At 38.9% G+C, this 20369-nt stretch overlaps 1 protein-coding gene across 8 annotated transcripts in view; it reads left to right on the forward strand.

Annotated features, from left to right (window-relative positions):
* ARHGAP29 (Rho GTPase activating protein 29) overlaps positions 1-20369 on the forward strand; it is an 82273-nt gene that overhangs the window by 39043 nt on the left and 22861 nt on the right. For 4 of the 8 annotated variants that reach the window (XM_051857470.2, XM_070078012.1, XM_070078011.1 and 1 more), the window contains exons 4-12: positions 9285-9381; positions 9729-9801; positions 12026-12098; positions 12548-12685; positions 13845-13909; positions 14291-14401; positions 14499-14579; positions 14763-14951; positions 15701-15838. In XM_051857470.2, the coding sequence (XP_051713430.1) occupies positions 9285-9381; positions 9729-9801; positions 12026-12098; positions 12548-12685; positions 13845-13909; positions 14291-14401; positions 14499-14579; positions 14763-14951; positions 15701-15838 (965 nt within the window). The remainder of the gene's footprint in view (positions 1-9284; positions 9382-9728; positions 9802-12025; positions 12099-12547; positions 12686-13844; positions 13910-14290; positions 14402-14498; positions 14580-14762; positions 14952-15700; positions 15839-20369) is intronic. The other 4 variants (XM_008264860.4, XM_070078014.1, XM_070078013.1 and 1 more) reach the window with 1 other exon arrangement.

Genomic DNA, 20369 nt, shown 5'->3' on the forward strand with positions numbered 1-20369 from the left:
GTTGGTGTCCACATTCCAGACTCAGTCCTGAAGAGAGTGGTCTCTTAGCCGCCTTGAAGATCTTTAGTCTTTGAGGTCAAGCAGTCTTTAGGATGTCACCTCCCAGGCTGTCTCTGCACTTGACTTTATTGGTGCTGTTTTACTTTGTATTGGTGAAATATGACAGAGTACTTCGTTGTTGGGAAACACACTCTATTTCAGTGGGATTCTGTAGATTAGAAAACTTTAAAAATGGAGTTTCTTTGGGGTAAGTGTTTATATTTTTAAATAAAACTTCTCTTTACCCACTGCTGTTAATTTTGAGGCTCTCTAAAACTACCACTGATATCCCAAATTAAAAATACCCAGTAAACTGAAAAATGGAACTCAAATCCAAGCTTACTTCTTTCATTCAATGATAATTTGATTTTCAAAACCTGGAAAAGGAAGGGAAAGGTATTAATTTTAAATATCTGTACTAAACAGTAAGTGCTCTGCATATTTTAGTCTTTGCCAAAAAAAAAAAAAAAAACCACTATGTCCATTTTTGTTATCTTTATTTTATGGAGGAAAGGTTAAAGAAAAACTTTTGTATGGCTGGATCAGAAATATGACAGGAAGACAAAGATCATTTCATCTTAACCCCCTTATTGCACTTAAAAACCAGCAGTGACCTGAACAGTTGACTTGTATGGGGGGTCTTATCTGTAAAATCTATTTTTCAGATTCATCAAACTATTAAAAATATATGTGCGCGCACACACACACACAGAATACCTTCAGAATCAGAGATATATAATGTTGTGTGTGCTACCACAGGTTTGAATGCATGGAGTCTCTACTTCCTATTCAGAAGAAGTGAGAAATTGGAATCTTTCATTGTTTTAATTCTTTTTATTTTAAAAGTGGCATTTACCCTTTAATAACTTTAAAGGAAAAATTCTTAGCTTTCCTCCATTCATTCTAGTGGTGATTTGTATTTCCTGTGTCTCCTCCTGTTTCCAAGCAGGAAGTTCAGTCCGACAAAATATTTGCAATATGGTAAGAGAGATACAGCCTATTTTTGAAGCAGATAAAGACATCTTCAGAACTCAGTCATTTATTATCTACCTAATATTTGTGTTGTCACTATTTTAAATTATTTCAATCAGTCTTATTTGTAATATGAATGAAAATTATTTTATTTAGGTTTTTCCAGGTCTGTATTTTACCTTATATGTAAAAATTTGTAGTAAGAAGGAAAAACAAACCTAACTGCACTTTCAGGATTGTAGAAGCTGCATGTTTTATTTCTGTTTTGCAAACTTATTTTTTTCAATCTGCATTTCATTCACACAGTTCAAATTGTAAATGATATAGGAGGCTATTCCACAAGGAAGTTTCTTTCCTACTCCAGACCTGTAGCCATCCATTATTTCCCCTGGATAAGCAGCAACTATTCCTGCTTCCTCATGTGTCATTCCAAAGATATATTACACATATACAAGCAAAAAAGTATGCAAGGATTTCAAAATTTTTTTGCACCAAATTGAACTTACCTTTTTCCATGAACTTCTGAAGTACATGTACAGGGTATCTTTTAGTTCCATTTTTCCATACTTTTTGAAGCTCCCCTATATATGTTTTCTTTTTCTTTTTTTTTTTTTAATTTTTTTAATTTATTTTGAGAGGTAGAATTACAGACAATGAGAGAGAGAGAGACAGAGAGAAAGGTCTTCCATCTGCTGGTTCATTCCCCAAATGGCCACAATGGCCAGAGCTGCACCGATCTGAAGCCAGGAGCCAGGAGCTTCTTCCAGGTCTCCCATGCGGGTGCAGGGGCCTAATGACTTGAGCTATCTTGTACTGCTTTCTCAGGCCAAAGCAGAGAGCTGGATCGGAAAAGGAGCAGCCTAGAACTGGCACCCATATGGGATGTGGGCGCCCCAGGTGGAGGATTAACCCACTGTGCCACAGCGCTGGCTCCATGTTTTCTTTTTCAACTGTCTTGTTACACAGGTGGTAGCATTCTGCTCCTTGCTCATTTCTGTGCACAAAAAGGGTTTCCTTATTCTTTGTTTTCAAACTGTAATTTCTTATATTGATGTACTCTATTTAACCAATTCGATACTAATAGATGTTTAGCCTGTTTCCTTTTTTTTTTTTTTTTTTTTTTTTTTTTGCTGTAACACGTGTCATTAAATAGCCATGTAGGTTCATAGATGGACAATCGCTGGCTCAGTGAATGCGCATTTATAACTTTTGATAGTACCAACAGCCCTCCCTGGAGGTTCCGCCCTTTGAAAGCAAAGCTGAAGCCGCTGAGTGCCTGCACCTTTGCCAACAGCTGGTTACCAAGCTTTTGTTATCCAGTCTGTGAGTGAAAACTGGCAGCTCTCTGTGAATTTGATAAGCATTTTCCTCATTTTGAGTGTAGTCTGCCATCTTTTCATTTACTCAGAGTCATTTGTGCATCCTTTTATGTGAATAAAACTTGAGCCATTACCAGCTGCCTTCTAGAGTACACATTAGCAAGCTGGAATTGTCCAGAAGCAGAGCCGGGACTCAAACCAGACACTAATAGGAGATGCAGGCATCCCAAGTAGTGTCCTAATTGCTATGCCAAGTACCTGCCCCCATTAACATTTTTTTTTTGACAGAGTTAGAATGTGAGAGAGACAGAGAGAAAGGTCTTCCTTCCGTTGGTTCACCCCCAAATGGCCGCTATGGCCGCCGCTGCACCAACCTGAAGTCAGGAGCCAGGTGCTTCTTCCTGGTCTCCCATGCGGGTGCAGGTGCCCAGGCACTTGGGCCATCCTCCACTGCCTTCCCCGGGCCACAGCAGAGAACTGGAATGGAAGAGGAGCAATCGGGACTAGAACCCAGCGCCCATATGGGATGCTGGCACCACAAAGCGGAGGATTAACCAAGTGAGCCACAGTGCCAGCTCCCTATTATGTAAATCTTAAAACTTTTCCCCCAGTGTGTTTTCCTTTTCATTTAAATAGTGGTTTATCTTCTATTAGTAATTTTAATTCAGTAGTTTCAAACTATGTAACATTAAGTTAGAAGAATATGACCCAGTATTTTTAAAATATGAAAAAGAGAAGAAAAATCAGAGTGTAGCACTCACTGTAAAAGATTTCAGTTTGTTTTCAGAAGCTTTATAGGCATTACATATTTAACTATAGTCAAGTATGATATACTGTACCATATTTGGTATAATTAGTCATAATACAGTATGTTTTTTTTTCTGAAGGTCATGGTCAGAAATGTTTGAACATTGCTGCTCTAATAGGTTGGATGAAGGCTATTCACATGCTTTCTTTGTTTCAGTTTTCATTTATTTATTGGAGAGGCAAAGAGAGAAAGAGACACAGAGAAAGAGCTCTCATCTGACACCGGGAGCTAGCAACTCAGTCCACATCTCCTGCCTAGATGGTAGGAACTCAGTTACCTGAGTCACCACCTGTTGCCTTCCAAGATTGGCATGAGCAGGAATCTGAAGTCAGGAGCCAGGAATCAAATCCAGATACACTGATGTGGCACACGTGTGTCATAACCAATGTTGTAACCACCAAGCCGAATGGCTGGCCTTCATGTGATGTCTTAAGGAGCGAGTAAATGTGTCCTCATGCTTAGTGTGGTGGCTTTACTATGGGACCCAAGGGAGGCAATTATTTAAACCTTAGGTAACATTTTGATGAGATTTTTGAAGAATTGTTAATAAAGGGGAGAAAATAGAGACAAAGATACCAATGAACAGGTTCTTTTTTTTTTTTTTTTTTTTTTGTATTTGATAGGTAGGGTTAGAATGTGAGAGAGAAAGACAGAGAGATAGGTCTGCCTTCTGTTGGTTCACCCCCCCCAAATGGCCACTACGGCTGGCGCTGCACCAGTCCAAAGCCAGGAGCTGGGTGCTTCCTCCCGGTCTCCCATGGGGTGCAGGGGCCCAAGCACTTGGGCCATCCTCTACTGCCTTCCCCGGCCACAGCAGAGAGCTGGACTGGAAGAGGAGCAACTAGGACTAGAACCCAGTGCCCATATGGGATGCCAGTGCTGCAGGCGGAGGATTAACCAAGTGAGCCACGGCGCCAGCCCCTGAACAGGTTCTTAAATAATGCAAACTACAGGGAAGACATGAAAAAATAATTTGGAGGTACTTTGAAAACAAAGCTAATGAATTCAGGAGTGCATGGAAAAGAGTAGATGGTGAAAGAGTAGAGGAAGAAACCTGTCAAACATACAATTGGAAGTGCAAGTCAGGAGCTCAGAGGTTAAAACTAGACAGGTAGTTCGGGATTTGCTCTCTTAAAGGACTGGAAATGGATAGAGTCCTGTGGCAGCAATGTGCAGAGAGGAGAGCCCAGGTGAGCAGGCAAGACTGAAAGTAGGGACTGTCCACGGATAGACAGGACTGACAGAGGCTTTGTGCTTTACGGTTGTTTGCTCACTTGTTCCTCTGAATAATATGCCATTTTACATTTGAGATGTAGCCAGAGGACCACAGGAAATAGCCAAAGGTCAGATTTGAACTGGGGCCTGAACCTCAGGAGCATTACTTCTTCCAGTTACTATAACTTGCTTCTAAGAGAACCAAGTACCTTGAAGTTGAAGGTAATAGTTAATATTTGCAGTAATTAATTGCAGCTGACGTTGTTGAGGATGTACTTGCTTGTATGCCAGACCCTGTTAAACTGCCTACAAGTAGTATCATGTGTAACCTTCAGAGCAGCTGTTTGAGGTCAGTGCTGTTCTGTCAGCTGCAGAGAAGGAACCAGGGATTTGGAGAAAAGGCTGTGCAAGTTTCAGACATATGATGTGGTAGAGTTGTTGAAAGTTGGAATAAGGTCAAATAGGATGAAGACTTAGAAGAAAAAAGGTCTTCAGTTGTTCTATTTACTCCATCTACTTGAGAGGCAGAGAGAGAAATCACTCCCGTTGGCTGGCGGTTTACTCCTCAAATGCCCCCAGTGGCTGGGAATGGGGAGCAGAACTGGGAACTCAATCCAGGTCTCCCACATGGGTGACAGGAGCCCAATTGCTTGTGCCATCACTGTTGCCTCCTGGGGTCTGCATCAGCGGGAAGCTGGAGTGAGGACCCGAGCACTCCAGGTGTGTCTTAGTCACCAGCGTCTTAGTCACCAGGGCAAATGGCTGTCCTTGGCCTCCAGTTTTGAAAGGGAGAAGGTGATTGCTGACAGTGTTGTTCAGTGGTATTGTATGAAAGTAACAGTTAATATTTATTGAACATTTTCTATTAAATAGTCCATGTTCTAAGTTCATTTAATCTTCACAACAACTCTCAAAGTACGTAATTATAATGAAAACCCAGGCACAGAGGGCTTCGGTTACATAAGGTAGTAAGAGACAGAGCTTTAATTAAATCTAGGCAGACTGGTTTCAGAACCTATCCTCTAAACCAGGGGTGGCAAATATTAGGGCCAAATCTGGCTTGTGCCTGTTTTTATAAATAAGATTTTATTGGAGCAGAGCCACTCTTATTTGTGTATTATCTACTAGTCCTTCAGAGCTGAGTGGTTGCAGCGGACCACCTTCTTGAAAAGCCTTAATATTTACTACCTGGCCTTTTACAAAGTTTTCCAGTCCCTCATAACCATGGAACTGGGTGAAAAGCCCAATCTTGGTGAATTCAGTGTTAACTTGGGAGAGACGTAAATACAGGCCATGGCATGACCCGTTTTTTGTTTGTTTTAAGATTTATTTATTTATTTGAGAGGCAGAGTTACAGACACAGAGAGGGAGGGAGGAGGAGGGGTGAGAGGGAGAGACAGAGAAAGAGGTTTTCCAACCTCTGGTTTGTTCCCCAAATGGCCACAATGGCCAGAGTTAGGCCAATCTGAAGCCAGGAGCCAGGAGCTTCTTCTGGGTCTCCTACGAGGGTGCAGGGCCCCAACCGCTTGGGCCATCTTCCACTGCTTTCCCAGGCCATAGTAGAGAGCTGGAATGGAAGAGGAGCAGTGGAAATTTGAACTGGCACCTATATCAGATGCCAGTGCCATAGGAGGAGGCTTAATCTACGCCATAGCTCCAGTCCTGGCATGACCTATTTATAGAGGTTTGACACTGAAGAAATGGTAAGAAAGATTAGATGGTAGCTTTAAAAAGAAATGTGGTAGACTGAATATTTTTTTCACAGGGAAAGATTGGAGTAGCATAAGAAAAAAACGTCATGTGGGAGGTAATGAAGCTGCGAGGGAGGAGTAATGGTGGCATAGGAGTAAAGAGAATGTCGGAGAGAGTGGGGAGATTTAATATTGGAAAGGAGCCAGAAACTTCTTTTAAACTCTCAGTAGTAGCAACAGAGGGAGAGAGAATATAAATATGAGACTGTTTTTAAGGGGATGCAAAAGCAGTAGTAAGAATTTTCATTAGACTGCAGCCTCATTCAAGGAGGGATGAAGACGGAAAGGAGATGGTTCAGATAATTGAATTGTCACTACTCACAGTTTTCATAGTTATTATGTTTTAATCTCCAAGTCCTGTTCAGTGCCATGAAAAAAAGTACATTTAAAGAAAGAAAGTAATTTTGGAATTTTGGGTAGTGCTGCAAAGTATTTTTTCTTTAAAGTCTTAACAGGTTAAGTTAGGAAATATGAGCAGATTTTGTATTTTGATGGTGCGATGTCAAATTACTATTGAATATTTTAATGAATTTTCAAAACAGCTTTATTGCATTAGAACCTATACAATAAACTGTTTTTATTTAAGTACAATTTGATAAATCCTTACCTATGTCTACTCCTGTGACACCATCTTCACAGTCAAGATAATGCTGTCACCAGTAATTCTTCCCTCTGCCTGCGCTCTTCTTCCCCCTTCACCACATTCTAGGGTGTTATGTTTTCATTTTCATTCTGTTTGAAATAATTTGTTTCCCTTTTTCTTCTTCGAATGTGGGTTATTTGTTAAGTATGTTACTTAGTTTCCAAATATTTAGGGGTTTTCCCATAAATCTTTCTATTACGTATTTCTGATTTAATTCCATGTAGTCAACTTTGCTTAATTTGAATTCTGTGAAACTCTTGGGACTTTTCTTAGGGCCCATTATGTGACCCATCTTGGTAAATATGCAGTATGCATTTGAAAAGAACAGGTGTTCTGCTGTTACTGGGTGGAATGTTCCATAAATGTCTGCCATGTCAAGGTGATTAATAATGTTCAGTTATACCAGTCCTTATTTTCCTTCCATGTGTTCTGTCAGTAACTGAGGGAGAGTTATTGAAACCTCTGGCTGTAACTGTGAATGTTGCAGTTCTGTTGCTTTTTACTTCGTGCATTTTGAGCTCTATTGGCCAAGTGTAAGTGTATGGAATTGTCACGTCCTCTTGATGAACTGGCTCCTTCATAACTACAAAATGACCTTCTTTATCCTTTGTAATATCTGTTGCTTAGAAATCTATTTGGTGTGATACTGGGCAGTTACAGAGTGTGTCTTAATTTGTTTCCTGTCTGTCAGGGATAACTCTTGTTGCATGATAGTCCATGTCTTGAAAACTGGTACTTCTTACATTTTGTGTGGATTTCTTTTTGTTGTTAAGGCATAAATGAAACCTGTTTATACATCTTGGCGAGAGTAGACTCCAAAAATATTTTAAAAATTCTTTGCAGTGGTGCTTAAGTTTTGCTTCTTGTTGGTGTCAGGGAAATTTAAAAGAATCTGATAGAAGGTATGGACTAGGGGCCCGCGTTGTGACCCCGCCATTAAGCTGCCACGTGCAGCACTGGCATCCCATATCCGAATGCCTGTTCAAGTTCCAGCTGCTCTGCTTCCCATCCAGCTCCCTGCTGATGCGTTTGAGAAGGCAGTGAAAGATGGCCTAGAGACTAGGGTCTCTGCCAGCAATGTGGGAGATCCAGATGGAGTTCTTGTTTCCTGGCTTCAGCCTGACCCAGCCCTGACTCTTGCAACCATTTGGCATGTGAACTAGACATGATCCCTGTCTGTAGCTCTGCCTTTCAAATAAATGAGAGGGGTGGATGGACCTTGATGCTACCCTTGCCCCAGATCTACAAAGGCTTACACATGTAAACTTTTGGTTGGGATTTCATGGGGTTTATGGACTTGAAGTTGAATATATCTCTACCTATGAAATTTTGCTCTCCAGTCCTCTTTAATTAGCATCATCTGGGAGAACTTTTGAAAAAAATGTCTGCACTTCTCTAAAGACCTGTGAAATTTGAATCTTTGGTGGTAGAGCCTAGACTTTGTAAGACTCCCTGGGCAATTATAACATGCAGCCAAGACTAAAAACAGCCCTGTTTTAAAGCAAAGAGTGCTTCCTCTCCTTGTGGTTTCTGTACCTTCCCTTTATTGGCAAGGATTCAGGGCACCAGTTACTCCCTGAACTCAGCCTGAGTAGCATGGATGACCTTAAAAAAAAAAAAAAAAAAAAAAAAAAAGCCAATTCTACCTTCAGACTTTGGCCTGGCAGATTGTGTTTGGACTTTAACAATAGTGCACACAGAAGTTAGGAACACTTTTTTAGTTATATTTCCTGTTAGAATGTTCCTATTGTAAACTATAAGTTGCTGTAAGTTGTCTTTTGCCATGGACTCCAGAGGCCAAGGAATTAACACTGTAAATAGGAATTTGAAATTCCTAAAGCAGCAGGTGTTTTATATGATAGGCTTTAATGTAGGTTTTAGCATATGTCAAATATATATACTTCAGAAAATTTGTGGAAATTGGAAGTTAAAGTTCATTTTGTGGCAAAAACTTTTTTCATAATATGTAGTAAATATGTTTTATGAAAAAACCATTCATGCATTTCAGAAATGTTGCACCAAAATAAACTCATGCTTTTATTTTTATTTTTCCTCAGACTTTCTGAAGTACTCTTGTATGACTTTAGTCATTGGTAATTCATAGTAAAAAATGCACTTGACATTGACTTCAGTTAGCCACAGCGCGTTGGGCTGCTTTTAAAAATGTGAGGAAGCAATAAGCAAGAGAAAATAGCAGAGAACACTTCATAAGAGAGGTCTGGTGTAATACAGCCTCCGTGACTTCAAGACCAATTGTTTTCACCTGGAGTCACTTTGTAAATGTGTCAAATCCTGTTCTGCATGGAGTAAGCAGTTTGGAATGCCAGCTACTTTTATGCAAGCTGATTGTGTTGTATGATTTCCTTAATGAAGAACTTAAACATCATATCCGTTTTGTGTATCAGGCTTTTCAGTTTCTCAGTCTTCTAATACTACTTGAAGTAGTGGTGAACATTTAAAGGATTGAATTTTCTTATGTAAATCTAGTGTAAAATATTTTCTCCCTCTTATTTGGTTGTCACTATATTTCCTTATAGCTGTGAATTTCACAGAAGTTAATGAAGAAAACAAAAATGATCTCTTTCGAGAAGTGTTTTCCTCCATTGAAACTTTGGCGTTTACCTTTGGGAATATGTAAGTAGAAGACTGTCATTTAAAGTAGTGAGGTCTAGGTGTCCTGGGTAGAGTCACGTAATCCAGTAAGGGCCATGGGAAGTAATGTGTTAATCGGTGTAAGACATTGTCTTGACCACATTCCAGGTTGTGTTAGTACTGTCCTTGGAGGTGCCTGGGGCTCTGGAGAAGCACCGTTTTCAAGCAGCTATGTGGTTTTACGTGCATAGATTCTTAGGAGTTTGTTTATTTCTAAGACTCTTAAAAATTTATTTTGGATGATATGTTGAATATAAAGCCTGTGCCAAAGAAATGTAATGACTTGGCTTTTTAAATTTTCTATTTCTTTTCTTAACCTCCCTGCATAGCTTTACAAACTTCCTTATGGGAGATGTAAGCAACAGTTCATTCTTGAGACTGCCTGTATCTCGAGAAAGCAAGGTAGGCTAAGGCGGTGAGAAAACAAAGTCTTCAGTATTCTAAACTTACTTTTTCAACTATTTCCTAATCTCAAATTCATCGTTTCCCTTTGATAGCTTTCAAATTAAAAGTGATCATATCATAGCAAGAAAAACAGACCAGTTCATTTTAAATATGCTGATGTATGTCTAATTTGTGGAGCAATAATTTTGTTACACTTTCCCATAGGACTATCATATGAAGAGAAAATATCTGATAATTTTATAGCAGCTTATGTAATGGATCTATATCATATGGCCCAAAATTTTAGTAACTCTTAATCATTTTTCTTTTCTGACATTGCCAAAGATCTTAGGAAATACTGCAAGAAGTAAAGAATGTATGAATCTTCTCACACATCCCAGTTAATATCTGTTACCATGAAACATTTTGCTAATGGCTCTGTAGGTCCCAGTTCTCCCCAAGAGTGTCCACATAAGGATGTCAAAATATTGGGGTTCTGATTTCCAGTTGGAAGAAAAATTGTTATGTAACAATAGAACATGAGGCATGCATCAAGAATATTGTGGCAAAAATTTATAGTAGTAGTAATACTTTCAGTCGACTGATTTTTTTTCTTACTGAACACAAGCTATTTCAACAAGCTTCATCAAGAATGAATGTTGTCATTTGCTGTTAAAAATGACCAAATCCAGAAAGAATTTCAACAAATATTTGGAAATTACCAAGTTACTTGTATTATATTAAAGTAGTATAAAAACTAAAGGTCTTTCTTAAACCATATAAAATATGAATAAGTAAGTTATTTTTTGCAGGTACTGTAATATTACAAAAATCTGTGACTATTTCTAAAGTCATTCATTGATAAATGAAGGAAAATGATGAGTTTTTTTTTTTTTTTTTTTTTTTTATCTTTTATTTAATGAATATAAATTTCCAAAGTACGACTCATGGGTTACAATGGCTTCCCCCCCCATACCGTCCCTCCCACCAACAACCCTCCCCTTTCCCACTCCCTCTCCCCTTCCATTCACATCAAGATTCAGAAAATGATGAGCTTTAAGATCGTTGTTTTGCTATTGTTTATGATTCTTCCTTAGTTTTAGCCTATTTACCTATTTCAACTGCTCCAGAAGATAATAAGACATTTCGTCATATGGCAAGGCTCTGTTCCTGTGCCTCTGTTGTGCACATATATTGTACTAATTCTTAACAGGAAAATATTTTTTTCTTTTATACCTTGTTTTCCTTTTTTGAAGTTTTTAATTTGCCCTAGAGATTAGAATTTTTTAAAAAATCTCATGGTGACATAATACTATTAATTTAAGTTATTTGATGAAGCGTATTGAACAATTACCTTTAAAATAACAGCTGCATTTAATGGTGCTTACTGGGTACTGTGTGCTGTGCTAAGCCTATATCATCCACATCCTTACAACAGCTTTATGAAAATTGTGTTCTTATCGCCTTCTTGCAGCAGGGCAAACTAAAGTTAGGTGAGCTTAAATATGTAACCCAACGCCATACAGTGCATAACAGAGCTGCGCTTGGAACACAGGTCTCTTAGTCCCTTTGTATTGAGTTCCTACATGTCCTGTATTACCCAGCTAAGCAGATGAGATTTGTTTCATTTGATCTTACGGTTTTAGAGAGATGGTGTTTTCCAGCACTATCTAATAATGTAGCCACTACCCATATGCAGTTTTTTACATGAAAATAAATTAATAATTAAGTAAAATTAATGTTCACTTCATAGCCATACTAGCCACTTTTAAGTGTTCAAGTAGCTACCTGTAGCTAATAGCTGTTGGAGAGTACAGATACAATATATTTCCATTACCACAGAAAGCTCTGTGCTGAGTTGTCCAGGAGACTTTCAGATAAAACTTACCATATGATAAATGGGAAAAGATGGATGGAAGAGACAATATATTTTACTATTTAGATAGAAATCTGTTTGGGTTGTTTCTCTAAATTCCTGACTAATACTCTTGAGATCTGCAGAATTTCAAAGTTTTCAATGAATTTATTAATGGTAACTGGTGCTGTTAGTAAACAATGAGGTTTTTCATTCTTGGCTCTTGAACAAACTATGTAATTCTTATAAAGTGTTCCGGAATTTAAACAGGCTGCCCAGGCCCTTTGAGTTTTAAATACTTGAAATGCTTTAGCAAGAATTATTTCAGAATAATAAATTGGTATAAATTTCTGAGGCAGAGATTCTTGTCTTCTTCTCTAACTTTAGATTTGTTTTCTTCCATGCTGTAAGTCCTTTGAAAACGTCTCTGTGGAATCGGTGGACTCACCCAGTGAAAAAGGTACTAATGCTCGAGGCACTCACTCACGCCTTCTGTTAAACTTGTCGCAGTTACTTTTGTTAAGTGTTGTGGATTACTTGACCTCTTCTCGCTCGTAGTAACCTAATGTGTTCATGTTTAATACAACATGATCTGCAAGGTTTTACCTATAAAATTAAGGAGAAAAATCTGCCAGGACAGATAATGTGATGATATCTGGACTGCTATGATGGTATAGACTGAGCAAGAATTGCATAAAGCATGTAGCTGTAGGTCTAAGAATACATATACAATCCATTCTAGTTTGAAACCATTTTAAGTTTAAACTATGACCCGTTATTTCTAAATTTCAGTTGTATTTTATTTTAAACCAATTGTTATTGAAGAACATCTTAAGATCTGAGTACTTTGTTTGGAGTTATTATGTGATCATATTTAACATATATTTACCTTGCTATTTTTATTTTCAGGAAGTTTTTCTCCTCTAGAACTAGACAATATACTATTAAAGAACACTGACTCTATAGAATTGGCTTTGTCGTATGCTAAAACATGGTCAAAATACATCAAGAACTTAGTTTCGTGGGTTGAAAAAAAGCTTAACTTGGGTGAGTTGACCTTTGGAACATCTGAATGACTTTGGAGTGTAAGAGCTAAATTATGATTCATTTTTTTAACAGACTGTGGGTAATATTCCAAATTGGTAGCTGTTTCCTTGTAATGAATAAAATCATTATCCATTTCTGTTCTTGTAAAAGAAAGACCGGTTCACTTGATGTGCTTACCTAACATTTACTGTGGCCAGAAACCAGACATAGGGACACAGAAATAGCTACAGCACTGTCTCTACCTTGAAAGAAGTGTACTCTGGGCCGGTGCCACGGCTCACTTGGCTAATCCTCTGCCTGCGGCGCCGGCACCCCAGGTTCTAGTCCCAGTTGGGGAACCGGATTCTGTCCCGGTTACTCCTCTTCCAGTCCAGCTTTCTGCTGTGGCCCGGGAAGGCAGTGGAGGATGGCCCAAGTGCTTGGGCCCTGCACTCACATGGGAGACCAGGAGGAAGCACCTGGCTCCTGGCTTCGGATCGGCGCAGTGCTGACCGTAGCAGCCATTTGGGGGATGAACCAACGGAAGGAAGACCTTTCTCTCTCTCTCTCTCTCTCACTAACTCTGCCTGTCAAAAAAAAGAAGTGTACTCTCGTGGGTAAATAGAAATATAATCATGTGAAGCATGATGAAAGGAACAAAAAAATATAGCAAAAGGGGATGGGAATGTGAAAGGAACATCTTAACAGCTAATATTTCCTCAGTGTTTTACGGTTGACAAAATATTTTCTCATCCATTATGTCATTTAATCCTTACACAGACCTGGGAAGCAGGCAGGACAGGAATTGTTGTCCCCATTTTACACATGCATCAAGCAAGACAGGTGATTTTCCTAAAGTCAAATAGTGAAGCTGAGAGAAAGTATAATCTACCCACAGCCTGTGTGCTTTCTCCTGCATTGCTTGTTTTTAATAGGGAGTATTCAGAATCACCTGAATAGTGTGATAAAGGGGCAGTAAACAAGCCTAGGTTCCATCCTTGGTTGACATCTGGGCAACTGTATTTTGAATGTTTCCCAGTTGATTCTGATGAGCATTTGTCATTAAGAATCATAATGTGCACTAGTATTCGTGATCAATTTTTTAATTGGGAAATTATCGATAATTTTATAGAGCATGGTGGGAAAAGTAAGTTAATTTTACCTTCTTCAACCTTTTCAGAATTGGAATCAACTAGAAATATTGTAAAGTTGGCAGAGGCAACCAGAACTAACATTGGACTACAGGTAAGCGTTTTGTGAACTTCTAGCGTTCTACAAGATCCTGTTCAGACAGGTTCCTAATAGTGCCTTGCAGAATCAGAAAATCTCAGTTCATATAGGGAAGAATGTAATTGCTCATCTTTTTATTGACAAAGTTCTTTAAAATTTAGATGGGTGTTCAATACACAAACTAGGAAATTCACAATTTTATACAAATATTATCTTGAAACTGATTCACTAACCAGTATTACAATTAACTTCGTTTAGTATTTTTCTTGTATATGACTAGTCACTTTTGGGGGGGATCTAAACTTAAAGTTTCTCATTTTGAAGAAGAGGAGAGGTGGGTCTGGAATTCTTGTGTCGCTTCTGTTGTAAAATTTACTTGTCAATGTTAAATTCTAGGAGTTTATGCCCCTGCAGTCTCTGTTCACCAATGCTCTTCTTAGTGACATAGAGAGCAGTCACCTTTTACAACAAACAATTGCAGCTCTCCAAGCCAACAAATTTGTGCAGGTAAAAGTTTATACATGTAAAAATCACATTTTTTTGCAGTAGTAATAACTTTGAAAAATAATTTTCTCCTTTCCTTTTTTAAAAATATGCTTTATAGCCTCTTCTTGGAAGGAAAAATGAAATGGAAAAACAAAGAAAAGAAATAAAAGAACTTTGGAAACAGGAACAAAACAAAATGGTTAGTATTATACTGGACTTTGATGTAACTGTTTATGAGCGTGTAAAATCATGTGTAGTATATAACCATCTACCCTTCTCTGTAGTTTTTCTAAAATACTATCTTCACTGTGTTGCTGAGCATGCTAAAGAAACTTGTACAATAGAGTTTCTTTCATATTTTGTCTAATATTCTTTTCTGCAGTTTGAAACAGAGACTGCTCTTAAAAAGGCAAAATTGTTATGCATACAACGCCAAGATGAGTATGAAAAAGCAAAGTCTTCCATGTTTCGTGCAGAAGAGGAGCATCTGTGTTCAAGTGGCGGATTAGTAAAAAACCTCAACAAACAACTGGAAAAGAAGCGAAGATTGGAGGAGGAGGCTCTTCAGAAAGTAATCATTTGTTTGTTGTTTGCTAGATGAATTAGCACTAATCTGCTAAGGGTTTGGCTCTCAAACTTTAACATGTGTCAAGGTGCTTGGAAGGCTTATTAAAGCAGATTGCCAGGGTCTTGCCTCCAGAGTGTCTGATTCAGTAGAAGGATAGGAATCAGAACCACACATCTTGGATTTCCAGAAAGTTCCAGGTGATGTTGATGCTGCTGGCAGGGAGAACCACAGCCATGCTTTGAGAGCTGCTCTGCTGGGATTTCTGAATTTGGGGGTTTTATCTGTGAAAGAAGTATCTCAGAGAAGGCATTGCTTTAGTATTTTTACTTGATTGTTCAGGAAATTCTCTTTATAGGAAGCATGGGTGTTTGTGTATGCTAATTATGGCATCTGCTAGTGGGATAGACTGAAGTTTTACATTGTTTGAATAATAATTCACTAGCCAAATTATGTAAGATTGTATGGGAAATGATAGCTGTAAATAGAAAACACTGTTTTAAACAGAAGTGGACAAACTATGCTGCTTGTAAATTGTTATTTGGCTGTCTGTTAAAGTCAGGTGCCTTTGAATCACTGACTGAAACAGATTACTGTTTCTTTTTCTACAGATATTTTATCTAAAAGATAGAATATTAGAGAATTTTCACAAATAAAAGCTTTTAATGTTATTTAAATTTAGCTTTACTTCCGTAATTATTTGTTTTAAAATATAAATTCAGTGACTGGTGTTATCTTTTGTGATGCCCCTGAAGGTAGAAGAAGCAAATGAACTCTACAAAGTTTGTGTGACAAATGTTGAAGAAAGACGAAATGACCTGGAAAATACCAAAAGAGAGATTTTAGCACAACTTCGGACCCTTGTTTTCCAGTGTGATCTGACCCTCAAAGCTGTAAGTAATGTCTTCATCATTTTGAAGGCAATAGAGAACAAAAGTCTGTGTCTGCCAAAGGGAAGAAGGCTGCCGGATAAATCGTGATTCTTATGCGATTTAAATTCTCAGATCGGTGGAATATGTTGAATTTGAAAGTTGACTTTCAGTTTTTAATAAAGGAGTTGGTTTGAGCTTCTTTTGATCTGTCAGCTCCCCCTTCCCCGCCAGCCCCCCAGCCCTGCATCCCCTGGATTGTTGAAAACTGAAGTCTGAGAGTTTGAAATTGCCTCCAAGCCTCTGTCTTTTTTGGCTTGGTTGCAAAAGTGATTTGATCCCTGAAACGTCTATCAGTGCTCTAAGATCTATTCTTCAAAATTCAAATAAATGAAATATTAAATTTGAACCAAAGTCTTTATTTGACAACAGAGTAGCCTGTGTTTAAGTGTTTTTCTTTTACCTCTTTTTTCTGTACAAAATCTACATTCAAAAAAAACTTTGTACATTTTCAGAGTTTTAACATATGCATGAATTTGTGTGAACACCACCATAATCAGAACTGAGAACAATTCTGTCACTGCAGAAGAATTCCTTGTGCTGCCCCATCATAGTCAGACCCTCCCCTCACCCCTCACCCCTGCCAAGTCCTGATCTCTTCTCCATCTTCTTAGTTTGGTCTTTTCCAGGGTGTCATACAAATGGAATCTCTGTGTGTAACCTTTTGAGACCAGTCTCTTTCACACAGCCTGATGCCTTTGAGATTCATCAGTGTTACAAATGCATGCATCACAGGCTGGTTTTCTTATTGCTGAGTAGCATTCTATTCTGTGACAGTACCACAGTATTTATGTGTTCACAGCTGGACCTTTGTGTTGTATACAGTTTGTATTGATTATCATTAGAGCTACAAGAGCATTTGTTGACAGGTTTTTGTTAGACCCAAGTTTTCATAATTCTAGAATAAATACCTAGGAGTGGGATCATAGTCGTGGATGCTAAATGTATATTTAATTTTATGAAAAACTGCCAGACTTTTCCAGAGTGACTGTGGTATTTTTCATTCCTACCAGCACTGTGTGAGGATTCTACTTATTTTGTGTCAGTTGTTGTTGTTTCTTAAATTGTATCTATGCTAGAAGATGTGTAGTGATGTCTCATTGTGTTTCCAGAATGACTAACATGCTGAGCATCTGCTGAAGAGCTTGTTTGTGATCTGTTCTGGCTTTCTTTCTTTCTTTTCTTTTTCTTTTTCTTTCTTTCTTTTTTTTTTTCTTTTTGAGTTGTTTCGTTTCTTACTGTTGAGCTTCCATATATTTCCTCCCATTTGATGCTTCTGGTTTTGTTCTTTTATCAACATCTTTCAAGGAACGAGAGATCTTAGTTGTTCATGGAATCCAGCTTATCAGCTTCTTTTCTGAGTCATGTACTTGGTGCTGTATCTAGGAGTACTTCAGCTAACCTGAGATCACAAAGACATCTGTGTTTTCTACTAAAAGTTTTGTAGTTTTACAAACAGTAATTTTGTAGTTTTATATACAGTAGTTTTATATACAGGTATATGACCCATTTTGAGTTAATTTTTCTATAAGTCAAGGCTCATTTTTAACATATGGATGTTGTGTTAAAATTATACCCACGGTGGATGGGCATTTGGCGCAGCGTTTATGTCACTACTTGAGACATCCACATTCCTTATTAGAGTGCTATATTCAAATCCTAGCTACTCCACTTATGGTCTGGCTTCCTGCTGATGCACATCTTAGGAGGCAGCAGGTGATGGCTCAAGTAGTTGGGTCCCTGCCACCCATGTTGGGAGACCTTGCTTAAGTTCTGGGCCCCTGGCTTCAGCCTGGCCCAGCCCTAGCTGTTGTGGGCATTTGGGAAGTGAACCAGCAGAGAGAAGACTCCCACCCACCTATCTCTCTGCTTTCAGATAAAATGTAAATAAATAAATAAATAAATAGAATTTTAAAATTAGACCCATGGAATTTTAGCTACACAAAGAGGTCAATGACATTGAAAGAAGAATTTATTACTTATATTTCTCCAGAGAAGAGGAAGCATTATACTGTAAAGACCACAAAGGTAATGCCAACTTTGGCAGGTAGAAGTGAGAGTGAAAACAAAGCTGAATCCAGAGCCGTTATTGGGGTCTCCTCAGGAAAGGCCACGCAGGCACAGTTAGCAGTTTAGGACTGGCTGATCTGAATCATTCTGCTGGGCTTTGGGTGTGGATGTAGTCTCTGGGTGACTGGTACTTGGCCCAGGATGACTGTGTGCAGAGCTGATAGCGGGCTTGGTGTGGGAGCTGGTTGGGAGTTGCACACCTTGACGTGGGAGAGTTTGCATGTGAAGATGGGATCCCAGCTGAGGTTGAGGCTGTCTCTAAGGATTGACTAGCCCTGGGAGGGGCAGTTTTCCCTGGCCAGCCTGCTTTCTAAGATACGAATATATCATAAAATATAGAAAAATGTTTAAATGGTCAGCATAACTATCTTCTATTCTGATATCATTTGTCGAAAACACTATGCCCTTGCCATTAAGTTATCTTTGTATCTTTGTCAAAAATCAATTGATCATATCTGTGTGGGTCTGTTTCTGGCTTTTGTTTTGTTCTGTTAATACACTTGTCCATACTTTTGCCAAAACCCCACTGTCTTACTCTGTTGCTTTATAGCAACCCCCACTGTCTTGTTCTGTTGCTTTAGAGCAAGTGTTAAAATCAGGTGGTAAAATTTCCAACTTTTTTCATGCTTGTTGAGCATTTAAGATCCTTTGATTTTCCATAAAAATGTTAGAATCAGTTTGTCTATACAAAAAAAAAAAAACCCTGCTAACATTTTTATAGAATTGTATTAAACTTTAGATCAGGTTGTTGAGAACTGACTATATGTGTAGATCTTTTTTTTTTTTTTTTTTTTTTTTTTACAGGCAGAGTGGATAGTGAGAGAGAGACAGAGAGAAAGGTCCTCCCCCTTGCCGTTGGTTCACCCTCCAATGGCCGCCGCGGCCGGCGCACCGCGCCGATCCGAAGGCAGGAGCCAGGAGGTGCTTATCCTGGTCTCCCATGGGGTGCAGGGCCCAAGCACCTGGGCATCCTCCACTGCACTCCCTGGCCACAGCAGAGAGCCGGCCTGGAAGAGGGGCAACCGGGACAGAATCCAGCACCCCAACAGGGACTAGAACCTGGTGTGCTGGCGCCGCTAGGTGGAGGATTAGCCTACTGAGCCGCGGCGCCAGCCAGTAGCATCTTAACTAAATAAAGTTGTCTAGTCCATGAACACAGACTTGTATGTCTCGCATTTATTTAGGCCTTTGAATTTCTAAAAATCAACGTTTTTCACATTTTGTTACATTTAAACCTATGTGTGTTTGTCTTCATTTAGGAAGGTATTGTGAATGATCTGTTTAGGTGTCTATACACATAACGTGTATATGTGTAAGGATAATTAGATTTGATATTAAATTCCAGCTCATTGTTACACTTAAAAATAGAATTGAGTTTTATGTGATCATTCTGGCACACTTGTAAAATTCACCTATTTTTTTCAGACATTTTTGTAGATTTCTTGGAATGTTCTACATAGAAAATTATGTTGTTTGCAAATAGGGACGGTTTTATACCTTTCTTTCCCATCTGTATTCCTGTTATTTCTTTTTCTTACTGCGCTTACTAGAGCCTCCAGAACATCGGTGGATAGGAATGAAGAAAGGAGACATGCTTGTCTTATTCTCCAACGGAGGGGAAAAGCATTGCCTTTTTTCGTCATTAATTTGAAGATGACATTTATCTGATAAAGAAGTGTCTTTTTTTCTGGTTTGTTGATGGTTTTATCATGGTTAAATGTTGCATTATATCAAAGATATTTCTTCATTGTTTGATGTGATCATGTGGTTTATCTTTTGGAGCTCTCTGTATGATGGAGTACGTTGGTATTTGAGTGTCCAGCCTTACATCCCCTAGGATAAATCTCTCTGGTTGGTGATATAGTGTTCCTTTTTTATTTTTTTTTATTTTTTTTTTTTTTTTTTGACAGGCAGAGTGGACAGTGAGAGAGAGAGACAGAGAGAGAAAGGTCTTCCTTTTGCCGTTGGTTCACCCTCCAATGGCCGCCGCTGCAGCCGGCGCACCGCGCTGATCCTGGCAGGGGCCAGGAGCCAGGTGCTTTTCCTGGTCTCCCATGGGGTGCAGGGCCCAAGCACCTGGGCCATCCTCCACTGCACTCCCTGGCCATAGCAGAGAGCTGGCCTGGAAGAGGGGCAACCGGGACAGAATCCGGCGCCCCAACCGGGACTAGAACCCGGTGTGCCGGCGCCGCAAGGTGGAGGATTAGCCTATTGAGCCACGGCGCCGGCTTCCTTTTTTATATTACTGGGTTCATTTTACTAATGTTTTATTGAGTAGTTTTTCCTATTTAAGATGCTGCTTTATCTTTTTTTTTTTTTTTTTTTTTCCTGATACTGCCTTTGGTATTGGTATCAGGGTAATTCTAGCTTCATAAAATGAGTTGGGAAGTGTTCCTACCTGTTGTATTTTCTGAAAGAGTTTGTA

Source organism: Oryctolagus cuniculus, chromosome 7 (assembly GCF_964237555.1).
Source record: "Oryctolagus cuniculus chromosome 7, mOryCun1.1, whole genome shotgun sequence".
NCBI lineage: Eukaryota > Metazoa > Chordata > Mammalia > Lagomorpha > Leporidae > Oryctolagus > Oryctolagus cuniculus.